General features: G+C 38.5%; 1 protein-coding gene across 1 annotated transcript in view; it reads right to left on the minus strand.

The window, feature by feature from the left end:
* The window catches only part of TNS3 (tensin 3), a 219,069-nt gene that overhangs the window by 41,771 nt on the left and 164,196 nt on the right, over positions 1-13,102 (minus strand). Inside the window, 3 exon segments of the mRNA XM_032102957.1 lie at positions 7,035-7,118; positions 7,233-7,350; positions 7,692-7,870. Coding sequence (XP_031958848.1) covers positions 7,035-7,118; positions 7,233-7,350; positions 7,692-7,870 — 381 coding nt within the window.

Below are 13,102 nucleotides of genomic sequence, written 5' to 3' on the forward strand. Positions count from 1 at the left end.
GGTCCCCACCACTTAGATACTCATTTCCCTGGGAGAAAACTTAATTCACGTTTGCTGCTTTAGGCAGAAGACTCCATATAACTTTTCAGAAGTGTCTTGGTTCAAATTGATAATGCAGGCAGTGCCAGGTCCCCTCTGAGAGGGCCATTTTTAGGGGAACAGTCTCAGTTCTCTGATTTACATATCTATCAGCACTTTGCCCACATGGAATGAAAAGTCATAATTAAAACAAAACAAAACAAAACAAGCAATAAATACTTGCACAGAAAATTAAACAGGCAGTATAAAACAAAGTCTTTCCAAATCAGTATCTGATACTTTCTCCAAAGCAGTTTCAACAGGGCAGGATATGGTTTAAGGCCTATTCTGATCTATGACCACAGTGTTTCTGTCCAGATGAAAATCCTGCTACAAAAGCAAGGGGGGTAAGAAGAGGAGACAGTGAATACTTTCACAACATCTCTTCAATGTAATGTCTGAAGAATCCATCTTCTCTTTTTTTTTTTTTTCCTTCAAATTCTTCATTATTATAGAGAAGCTGCACATGGAATTATATACATGTGCACTAGATGATGCATTCTGCGAGCAGAGCCTTTTCCATGACCATCTGCAGCACTTGAATTTTTCTCATGTTCAACATGATGTTCAACATATAGGTCACAGCAGACCGTGTCCCTTTCCAGAAGTTTAGCTCGTGCAGCTGTAAGAACAATTCATCATGAAATATCTTTGTCTTGACATAAGCATCAGACGTGAAGAATTTTTGAGTCTGTGATCAGATACAACATTGGCTACAAAACAAAATGTATTCATGTTCCAGAATATTTGATCAACCTAGAGTATCCAAAACCAATGGAAGAGAGAGTATATCTTAGAGAATGAGTTTTCTTATGAAAATCCAGTAACGAAAGTGGTTTATTTTGTCAGCTTTAACATATCAGCCAAAAAAACCACATATTTATATTATCCCACTGGTTTACCATCACATAATATCTGGCATGGACTTGGCATGCCCTAGCTTTTTATATTCAGTTATTGTAATTATATTCCTTTCTCCTCTGAATCAATGGCATATTAGAATGTTTACTGAGTGGCTAAAGTATGTACAGATTTTTTTAAGTTTTATGTAGAAACACATAACATAGCTGTAAACAAAACCTGTCCATATCTAGCTAGCTAAATGGATTAAGCTCTAAATCATTTAATCTCTAAAGCTTTGGGAAGTTAAGTAGTGTAGAGGGGGAGAGTACCTTCCATGAAAATCTTAGCCAAACTGAGTGGGGGGAAAAAAATGCTCAATTAAAGCTGATTACCAAACAGCTCAGTTGTAGACATTTATACTGTAAGTATTTCGGTTGATACCCCTCAGTAAAGGCAGACATAGACTACAAGTATTTTAAGTTATTTTCAGTTTCAGTTTCATTCTACTGTCACAAGATATTTTCCACCATTCAGATTGATATAAACTAAATTAAATGGTTAAGCTTTTCAGCACATGAGATGGAATATTAATATAAATTCACTTTGCTGTGAATTTACACTACCCGAGTGAAATCACTGATAATAAGCGTTGCTTATTTCTCTGCAGGCCAAACAAATACATCATTTCCATTACTGTATTTGAAAGATATGTTAAGAACTCTATTATAATCAGTGACACAAAGGGAAGGAGATCTGTGACAATGAAGACTTGAAAATATATCATATCCAACCTTCATGCAATAAAAAATTTGTATAAAGATTAGTTTCACTGAGCTGAATGTCTCAATGAAAGTAACCCAGTGATGAAAAAGTGTGATAGATCATAGTACATTATATTGACTTCAGTGTTTACAACAGCCAATAAGTGGTCTCTGAACATTTATGATTATGCTTTACAGCATTCCACATGCTCTTTCTGGAAGCCCTCATGAAGTTCATGGTGTTAGAATCCCAACAGGAGATCCAAATAGTTTCCTGCTTGCTCCTGAAGCCTATGGAGGCTTCTTATGCACTAGTAAATGGTGTATTTTAAAATAATTAAGAAACATTAGGTGTTCAATTATAAAAATATGGTGTAGATGAGCACTGTATTCGTCCACAAGATAAACATGTCAAGGGCAATTGCAGGACGATGAAAAACGTAACAGAAATCTGGTGTATCTGCTTTGCATTAAACATCATAAATTTCCTTTCTCTAGTTGTATTTTTTATCTCATTGATAGCCTCAACAAACAAACAAATGAAAATCCACTAAAATAAACAAAACATCCAAAAAAACTTAAACACAAAACTGCAATAGCAAAAACGAAAATGCACCTATGTTTCCAGGAGAACAGAGCTTATCATAACCATCACGTATGTTCTAAGCAAATGAACCCAGATGTCTGGAAGAGTTCTGTACCTATTACTTGCTTTGGACATGTATATCCTACATAAACAGGTAAATGGAGTAGAGAAAGACAGGTATAAATGAATATTATATGAAAGCTTTTCACAGAGAGAAAGTTTTTGCCCATCATAAACAGGAAACTTTTCCCTTTCACAAATTGTTTCATTTTTATTCCCAATGCTACTGACCGTCCTGACACAAGGAAAATGTTTTCAGTTTAGAACCCTGACATTTTTTTAATCAAAAAATTAAGCGGTATGTATCATTTCCCTTGCAACTCAGTAACTGGAAGAAATTACAATCCCGGAATAATAGTATAAAATCACAACAGTATAAAATTCTAATCAGTAATAGAATTATGCAATAATGAGGCTGTTAGGTTGTGGGTTTGCCTCCCAAAAGATTTATTAAACACTCATCACTCTACTGGATGATGTAATAGAGTAAGTGTGTGTTAGTCAATGAGGGGAATTTAGGCCTACAATGTCAAATAAAAACAGAGTCTGTATGAGAAGAATTGTGGAAATATTCCACTGTGTGGTCTTGAAGAGTTCCACGATGGCATGAGGAGAAAAGTTGCCCTTTTTAAAATTTTTAGAACAGATGCAGCTCATACACAAGCTTTGAGTACAGTATCTAGGCTAAGCTCCATGGAAGAGATGAAAAGGCAAGGCCTTACACATGGTTGAAGGCTCAGAGATTCCTTACACTGACAGCAATGCTTTCATTCCATCATTTGCACTGCTTGAACTACACAAGTCTAGTTAGGCTGTTCAGAAAAGATGGAAAAAAAAGGCATCATGTCTTCTCTTTGTCAGTACATTGATAAAGGATTATAGACAATCTTCCCTTGTTCCACAGATCCCTGCCTTCTGTTGCAAGACAGTGCCTGTTTGTTAATGCAGACCTTCTGCAAAGTTCTTTCTATGCTTTGACCAGGGCTGAAGAAGGGGCAGCTAATCACATCTAGCCTCAGGCGTGGAGTGGCAGGACAGCTAGCCAGCTTCAGTCCCCTGGCAAAGAGCTTGCTACGCTTTTATTTGTTACTTCTATATACAAAGGGACTTCAATTAGCTATCTGCTGTCTGAGACAAAAGAGCCTTTATAAGCCTCAAAATAGCCTACAAATAGTGCTTCTGTTCCTTCACTGATATGTGGGACTCTCCCTCCCATGGGATATACATCAGCTATTGTGATATTCCAGAGAGCTGTATCTGGGTTCTATCTGGAGCAGCCCTATTTTTTGAGGGGTATTTATAAAACTAGCCAATTTATAGACCACTAGCCAATTTATAGACTACTTAGGTTCATCTCAAGAAACAAGGTGTCTTTCAAAGAAAATTCAGAATTAACTCTGTGGCTGCTGTATTACTTTCAAGCTATGTAAAGTGAAGAAAAGGGCAATGAAACTATGGCAGCAAGTGATCACTGGAGCAGCAGTGCTGACACAAAATTGACTGCATGCACACAGACTGAGGGAGGTTAAATTTACACCTGTTTGATAAAGAACAAGGCTCTGAAAAGAAATCCTACAGGCAGGACATCTCCAATAAATGTACAGGGAGAATGAAGAGTTAGGGCATAGCTAATGTAAGGGAGACAGATACATAACACTACTTCACTGACTTTCCCTAGCAAAGTGGTTTTGCCTGGAAAGAAAATTAAGATTTCTAGGGATAACAGAGCTCCATTTTATAAGGCTTTATTAAAGACAATGTCCTTCAGTAAACAAGTTAAAAATCAGATGCATTCAAGATACTAGATACACAGTTTACAAGAATAACTTAAAGAAGAGAGAATTTTATCACTTTTTAAACTTACGGACTGGATGCCATTGCAATTCTTGACTACAGGATACACAAAACCATGTATTTTTCTTTTAAAATATATACTTTCGTGCTTTTCTAAAAGCACAACAGAATCCCTTGATATGGTAAGTGCTAATTACACGGAACGCTATTCTCCACAAGGAAACAGGGAGGAAATAAAACAGTAATATGTCTAGATAATTGCCAACCAGGTTACAGCATCCTCACTGGTAATTTAAAAAGCAGATAAACAGCAAAGTTGAGATGCATAACAAAGCAATTTTGAATTCAAGGGTGATCTGAGCTGAGACAAAAGTGGCAATATCTTAATGGCAAAAATCAAGACGCCGGAGTCCATGACTCAAAAGGCCTCTACCTGTTGAAAATTTCTGAAGAAGTCAGTATATTTCCCAACTTTTACCAAAACAAAGACCATGTAAGCATTTAAAAGAAGAGCTAGGCTGCAAGGGAAAGTACTAAAAATCAAGGCTATTAAGAACTCTTGTAAAGTACACACTGTTAGAGTCACCTTTGTGGTATGTGCATTAAAGCAGTCTCAACCACAGGAACAGCTGTTTCTGTTCCCTTCAGATTCTTGGCCTCTTCAACACACAAAACATAACGCTCTTGCTCTGGGCATGAATTAGGGATTGGTAGCAGAAATAAGAGCACTTCTTGCAGAAGAAATCAGAAGACACAGAAGCAAGTAGGTACTTACTGTAGATAGAGGCAATAACTATAGGAGAAGCAAAGGGAAAAGAGAAAATTTTTTAAAATTTAAAGTATGATTCTAACTTGCCTCTGACAATAGACATTTCTGTACTCTGATGGGAAAGTCACCCAATTAACATTTCTGAGAAATGCTTGCTAACAGGTCTTTTTTAACTGCATGTTTTCTAGCTGACCCATTTCATACACCTTTAATGTTTAACTAACAACTAACACCTTTAATGTCAAAGTACCTTACGTTTACAGCTAAAACCAAAGCTGCATGGAGATGAGCACTTAACTTGCAGCATTCAGTACACCTGAGCCTCATTTTGAAACAAGCACTCAAAGGAAGAATTGCCTCCTTTTCTAATAATTAGAATAATTATTTTCAGTGTTCCATTAACTGAGTATCTAAAACCAGCATTTGAGAGATGACAGCATTTAGAATTAAGCAGAGAATCAAAATAGAGAAATACATTGAAAGCCAAATATTTTTCCAGGGCAAGTCCTAACTCTTAACAACATTAATGGAAACCATTTAACAACAAAGTGTTCAGAAGATTTTTGGGGGGTTCGAGTGCTGAAGAGCTAGCCAGAGTAACGACACATACACCAATACGATTAAGCATCGTTCTCCGCTTTATTGTTCAACTATGCCAACTTATATCTACTTTTGCAAAGATTCACGCCCAGTCCCTCTAGACAGCCTCTAATCCGCGGGGGAGCCGACCAGTGTATAACTTTGCCAAGGACTTTCAGGGCTGCCTGCAGCCAGGTGCTTTCCAGGCCTGCCTGCAGCCAGGGGCCTGTTCAGGGGTTTTTCCTCAGCAACCCTGGGTTGTCCAATTTTTCCAGGGGTATCATATGGCCCTGTTCCACAAGGAATCCCTCTACAGTAGATCAACCTATAACTGATTTGCTGAAGTTGTCCTCAGGAGGCTATCTGCCACTAATTATTTAGAAGTAGGGAGAACCATAAAAAGATGTCTTGAACCGGGTAGAAGATTCTTCTATAGCTAAAGATAACTTTATTCTGTGTTGATGTTATTTGCTTTTCACTATTAAGTGAGGCAAATTAAACATAAAGGGTTTTTTTAAGTTAAAACCGTAACAATAACTATTATTGCATCAAAACCCATTATCACATTTATTGAAATCTCTACTATCAAGATCCTCCTGGAGAAGACAGTCATAGCCTAAGTAGTAAAACTATATATAATATACATGAATTTTCATTTGAACATCATGGAATGCATAAAATGAATGCCTGTGATTTTTATTCAGGTTTTAAATACGTTAGCTGGCTTCCTGCTATGTACAGCACTTTCTGATACAGTGCAGAAATACTTTTTTCTTTTAAATCTTAGTGTTTTCAAATAATTTTGCACAAAAAAGGTGACAGGTAACAGTAGCTTAGCTGCTATTTTTAGTAGCAAAAAGTTAAGGCCTCAAAAATAATCGTTTATTATAAAAAATCATAGCTAGATCGTATTAAATCTTTAAATATGTAATCATCTATTACCAACTGCTTTTCTGTGTGCATTTACAAACTGTATCATGGCAAAAAAGCCCTCCAGAATATCCATTCCTCTGGTTAAGGATCTCCTTGACTTGAGCATAGCTACTGTCAAGCTGTATTGTCAGCTTCACTTGCCTGGAAAGATGGCAACATGGGTATCACCCCTCTTTCCTCAGACGGAGACAAAACCTGCTTAAAATCACAAAGAACTCAAGTCTCCTGATAGTACTATTCTGACATCCTCAAATATTAGCAGAGACACTGTGGAACGTTGAAACCATGCAAACTGATAGAACGAGAGAAGGATAGCCTCAAACACTGAGCTGTATTTCATCTTATTTCTGTGATGCAGCTGCCTAATTGCTCCACAGTGAATTTGCACAATGAATGTGAACATGGGACTCCCTGTTGGCAGTTAAAATCTGGAAGGCATTAAATATTTCTTGGACAATTCTTCATTATTCACTTCTTTTTGGTGTGATTAAAATAGGACTGCTAAAATCCATTTCTCTGACTTACACATCTAAATTCATTGTGTATATGTCCTATTTATAAACCACTGTTGTCTTAATTGCCTTCATCCACAGTTCATTTTCACATTATTTAGGAAATAGGGGTACCTTACCAGGAATGGTTCTGTACAGCTCAGATGGGCTGCTGATCTTTTGGCTGGAGGGAATCTGCTGATGACATAGTGGAGGTGCTGTACCTAGGAAAGAGGGAAAAGTGCAATAACAGCTCTTCAGTAACAGCTAAAATGTCAAAAGTGCTATTTAAATAAATAAATAAATAGATAGGTAGGTAGAGACAGACATCTTCTTACCATATGTCATCTCTGGTGACAGGGAAAAAGCTGATGTGAATGTGACAGCTTCATTTCCATTTTTTATTGCGGAGAAGATTCCCCCATCTATTTCATCTTGGTAATGTACGACAACCATCTAAGAAAAGGCACAAAGAAGCAAAATTACGGTGTGATAATTCTCACTTAAGCCTATGACACAGTGGGGCATTCTTCATCAAATTACATAAGGTTTCTGTAATCAGATATAATGTGATCTACTGTTCTGGCAGAGAGATCTTGGAACACTGAAAACATGCAAACACAGAATAGACAAGAGCATTTAAACATTGAATTGCATTTTTGAGATAACTGCAGTTATTTGTTCTTATTGCCATGATGCAACTGCCCAATTGCTTCACATTAATTTTGGACACACAGCATAAGACTTCCTACTGGCCACTTGCTTCAGTATTTAGTGAAAAATTCTTGATTGTTTACCTCCTTCGTTTTCCCTACAGCAACTGGTGATCCTGGAATTACAGCCTGGTGAGTAGCAGGAGACTTCATCCATCCACACCTGTTATATGATGGCTCCCCAGGAACATCATTGTCATACTGCCCAACACTTAACTTTCTGAGCCTTTTCCCTGTTGCATCATCATCTTGCATACCTGTTGCTGAAAACAAACATGCAAGGTGAGTAAGAAACTTTTTTCTTTCAGTTAAAACTGTTAAAACAAACTTCACTATTGTGTCTGTAGTGATTATAATCAAGAATGTTCAAACTGTTTTACAAACCCACATAGGTGGGGAAAAAATATCACTTGTAGTTAGCTTTGCTGACACCAGTGGGAAAATATTCGCAGTCAGCTTGTTTTAGAGGAGTCAGTCAAGCAGCATGTTTCTTCTGATGCTCATTTTCGAAGCGATCACCCCCAGTGCCATTGGAAGAGCAAGCCAGCAGGGGCCACTACGGGCACTCCAATGGGAAGCCTCTCTTGCCGTTTCTGACACACACAGTGGTGCTTGGCAGAAAAAACATTGCTGCTGTCCAGGACTGCATTCCCTCCTCACCTCTCACCCCTCCTCCCTCCCTCCCTCCCTCCCTCTCCCCCCTCCGCCTAAGCAGTTTATTTTTAGCTAAAACAGACCCTGGCCCTTATAAACTCAGTTCACTATACACCTTTTGTGACACATAGCAATCACACTTAATCACAAAAATTAGGTATTAGTTACACACGGAAGCTGTAATCGTTTTGAGGAACAGCACAGAAAAGTAAGCTAAACCAGCAGAACGATCCAGTATATTCAAGGATATAAAGCAGCATTTGTTTCCAAAGATGTTATTGAGAGCATGTCACTAGATGCAGTTATGATTAGCAGGATTTTGTATACACGGTCATTCACTCCAAACAGCAGGGGCTTCCAGATTACTCCTGCAACAAGGCTTTTGCCACCCTTCTTAAGTCAACAGTAAGGATCCATAGAACTTACTGAGTAGTCACAAAAACAATCACATGCATAGCAACTTTTCAAATATTCCTCTATAGTCTTCATATGCAAAATGGTCTTTGAGGATTAGCTATTTCTCTTAAAAGAGCTCAGTATTCCCACAAGAACTTACTTTAATTGCTTGGCGTCATTTAAACCTTTACAATCATTTCCAACTGTATGTGTTGTTGAAGCACATCTCCTACACACCCTGATCGTGGAGCCATAACACTAGGAGTCCAAAGTGTGTACTTCATCTAAACCACCAGGAGGGCTGAATCAGTAACTTGGGTAGAGAAAGACAATAGCATACACCTTTCACACACATCGATTTCCTAAGCTGAAGTAGCTGATAGAAGCTAAGGTGTAAAATCCAGCATACAGCATAAGAGTCTGTGTTACAGACATTTCACCTTGATTACACCACACAATTATAGAGCATCAATGCACAAATAAGTTTCTGTATAGGAGAACAGTTTTTATTCAAGCTTGAAACAGAGACAGGGATTTTAGACTAAAATCTATGGTACTTAAGCAATTCTGCATTGACATACGTATGTATCAAGCTGAGTAACTTGCTGGCAAGAAGTGGCTTATCCTAAAAATATTAATAAATCTCTTGTTAAACTACAGAATTCGACACTTCCAAAAAATCCATCTCTGCTAGCATCAGTGTGATAATAACTACTACTGAAGCAAATAAATACATAAGTAAAACCCTGTTAGTAATTTTTGAAAATTCTACCAATAGGGTTAAATCTTAGGGTCCAAATACAACCAGTTATTAATTTTATCAAGTCAATATTTATAAACCTAGCACGTTTTTAAAAAGTCACAACTGAGATTCTGTTTTTATGGTACAACTTTGAAAACTAAAATACTTTTTAGGCACCTATATTTAACTCTTTTTCTCTTGACTTAAATCTTTATGTGTGGTCTCTCATTTCTGGAAAGAATATCTGCTGAAGACACTGTGAGGAAACTAGATTCATCACTCAAGCCAGAAAAGGACATGAAATCACAAATATCTTCCAAACCTCTTACATGATACTAAAAAGTCATGGTGAATTCTACTGAAATTGGAAACACTTAAGAATGTAGACTGAGTTCATACTATTCCAGCATTTACCAACTTTTTGCATTGGATTTCTTTTTTTATTTTTAATTTCTGTAAAGAAAAATGAGTGGGAATCACTGCAGAATCTCAGACCACCTGAGACCAGACACTCCCAAGCCCCACCACTTCTCCACAGGAGGCAGCGGGAACCAGGAACAGCGCGTAAGAGTTTCACTCCACTTGTAACCAAGTTACGAAGGTATAGACAATTTATTTCAGAATATTTCTCTTAGTTAACATGGCCTTGTAGATTACTTTATGATAGAGAATATCTGTGTTTTGGAATGGGTCAAAAGAGACCTTTAAAATTTACTGCAATTTTGCTTGTCACACTAATGATAGGATTTCATCATCAATAATATTGATACACTCATAAAGCTTGTAATTTCTACAAAGTTAATGTAGTCGTCAGAAAGCTACAAACAGGTCTCTCATTTTTCAGAGATTTTAGAGACTCTCTTATTTTCCTTAAATAAACTGGAAGTGCTTTACATGCCAAATTACCAGCAGATGGTGGACAACAGAGGGGAGAAGTTGAGCTGATGTATTTCAATAAAGCTTAAAGCAAATAACTCAAATCTAAGAGATTAAAATTAAGTGGCGTGAGCAAAAAATTACTTGTACTTAATTCATTAGTTTCAAAAATGTACTTCAAAGCTGCTTCATTTAATGCAAGAGATGTTTTAGACTTACTCACTTAAAAGGCACCTTTTACAGTGTAATATGTCAGTTGCCAAGACTCCTAGAAGTTACAAAATTCACTTTTGTTCTTATAATTTAGCTTAAAGTTTTGACAGAGCTTCATAAATATCCCAGGAACATATATTCGTCTCTTTGAAAACATTTTGTATACTCTCATTTCTCCTTTCCCATGTGAAAAGTAATTTTTCCCTATGAAAGTGTTGGGGTTTTAGGAGTTCTCCTAGTTTTTTTCTGTTAAAGGAATTTCCCCCCCATACTGTTGCTAAGAGGACAAATTGCTGGGTACTTCAGGAAAACAAAGAGCTACCCATTGGCGGTGGGGTGCACCTGGCTACTCTTTTGTTTCACCTGGGTATGTGGGCAGTTCGGTCCCCGAACGCCAGAGAGGGAAGCTGTTTTTTTCGTTGGCTGTTTTTTTCCTTCTGCAGAGAAAGACCCCAGGATCCCCGGCCCACCTTCCCTGCCCCGCCGGAGGCCAGGCCATGGCCACCCTGCCCCACCGCTGCTTCGAGCCTTTGCTACGCTGTAGCCCTGCCCGACCTGCCTAGACCTCCGGGGGGTTCTCCGTTTGGATACACCTCGTCTGCCATCCAGGAATTGTGCTCGTCCCTGCTGTTCCAGCCTGCCGTTCCAGCCTGCTGTTCCTGAGGGTCTGGCTGGACACCGGGATTGGCTGCCCAGGGGCTTGTGAAGCCTTTGTTCCATCCCTTCCCGGGATCCCAGGCCACCGGTGCTGCGTGCTCCCCGAGCTCGCTCCGGAGCGCCCCCTGCAGCCGCGGGGGAACCATCGCACCTGCCCTGCTCACCGGGAGCCGCCAGCGCCCCTGCCGGCTGCGAGCGGAACTGCACCCGAGGGGAAAGGGCCCGACAGCCGAGAAGGCTGGGACTGGGTTTGTGATTGTTTGCTGTTACTGCCATAGTTATTGTTGTTTGACTGGTTATACGCATATAGATATATAATAATAAAGAACTGTTATTTCTATTTTCCACATCTTTGCCTAAAAGCCCCTTGATTTCAAAATTATAATAACTCGGAGGGAAGGGGGGTTGCATCTGCCTTCCTTAGCAGACACCTGTCTTTCAAACCAAGACAGAAAGTAATTTTGTTTTCCCCCATGAACAAATAATAACATCCCAACAGATGGGCATCAGAACAACATCAGGCACTTATCTTGTTAGATAGTTATCACCATGCAAAACCTACAGCTAACAGAAGCATGGCCAGTGATTAAAGGTTAATCGTTGTTTGGTTTCTTTAACTGCTTAGCTTTCCTCAACTCCTATTGAGAGGTATTTATAACTATTAGAAAGAAAACAATACTAAGCTTAAAATCTTGTCTCCAGCAGCTTGTCAATAACAGTGCTGTATCTCATATATTAGCAGTTGCCCCAGCTATACTTCAAACACAGTTATGTTGATTCTTCATCTGTTAGACACACTTTTATTTACTGAGTGCATGAGGCACACCATAAAGAAAGTCCATATTTCCTTTCAGTTACCCCGGCAACTAGCAAGAGGATGCTTGCATATTTCCATTTGATTCACCCAGTTTGTGGTGGGCTAGCCTCAAAACCAGCTTTACTTGAGAGCAGGGCAAGCACAGCATACATGGTAGAACTCTGTGAAGAACTTTTCTTGTGGAGGTAGAAAGAGAAACTGGGCTGATAGCCTTTCTACCCCTCATGGAAGTCCTTATCACTTGTAAAATAGAACTATCAGTCTTTTCCAAAGCCAAGCATTGTCTATTGAAGACCTCCCCTTAACTTCTACCTAGTTTGTATCACAGCCAACTGTGCAAACCACAGTCAAACTGGTAACCCATTACAACAGATAATTACAAAATAAAGTTCAAAAGAAATATGAAAGTTTCAACATTTTGTTGTTTGCTACACCATAAGGGGCTCTAAATCACATGACTTTGAGCATGCAGAGGTACAGTTTTAATGATCTGAATACTACTGGAGGCCACCCAACTGTCCTTCCATATCTCTGCGTTGTTTTTCTTGATAGAGGGGTAGGGGTTTTTTTGCTTTTTAAACAAAGCAATATGTTACAGAAAATATTTTAAAACCCCTATAAATAAACTCATTCAAACTGCTTGAATGACATGGGGAGATGGTGTCACCCCTCAGCCTCCTTCTCTCTGAACTAGAAAAACCCAGTGTCCTCAGCCACTCTGCACAGGACATGCCTTCCAGCCCTGTCTCTGAACACATTCAAGCACCTTCACATCCTTTTTAAATGGTAGGGCCCAGAACTGCACACAGTACTCAACATGAGGTCACACCAACACTAAATACACCTTATAAGGCAGGTTTATTTGGCAATACTTCCTTCAATCAATGGCAGCACAATTTACACATGATATCAAATCACCAAGAATTAACTTAAAACTGGAGTCATTAACTGTAGATTTTTCATATTTAAATGTAAGATGAAGCACATTTCCATTTACAGTATCTTTTGGAAATTAGCAAATATTTACATCAGCTTCAAAGTTTTAAGAAAATGTGTTAGATTGTTAGACTTTATTAATAATTTTCTAATGAAAGGACTGATCAAAGCTTGTGTATAGGTGACATTCTGTTTTTCTAAATC

The sequence above is a fragment of the Corvus moneduloides genome, chromosome 1, assembly GCF_009650955.1.
Source record: "Corvus moneduloides isolate bCorMon1 chromosome 1, bCorMon1.pri, whole genome shotgun sequence".
Lineage (NCBI taxonomy): Eukaryota > Metazoa > Chordata > Aves > Passeriformes > Corvidae > Corvus > Corvus moneduloides.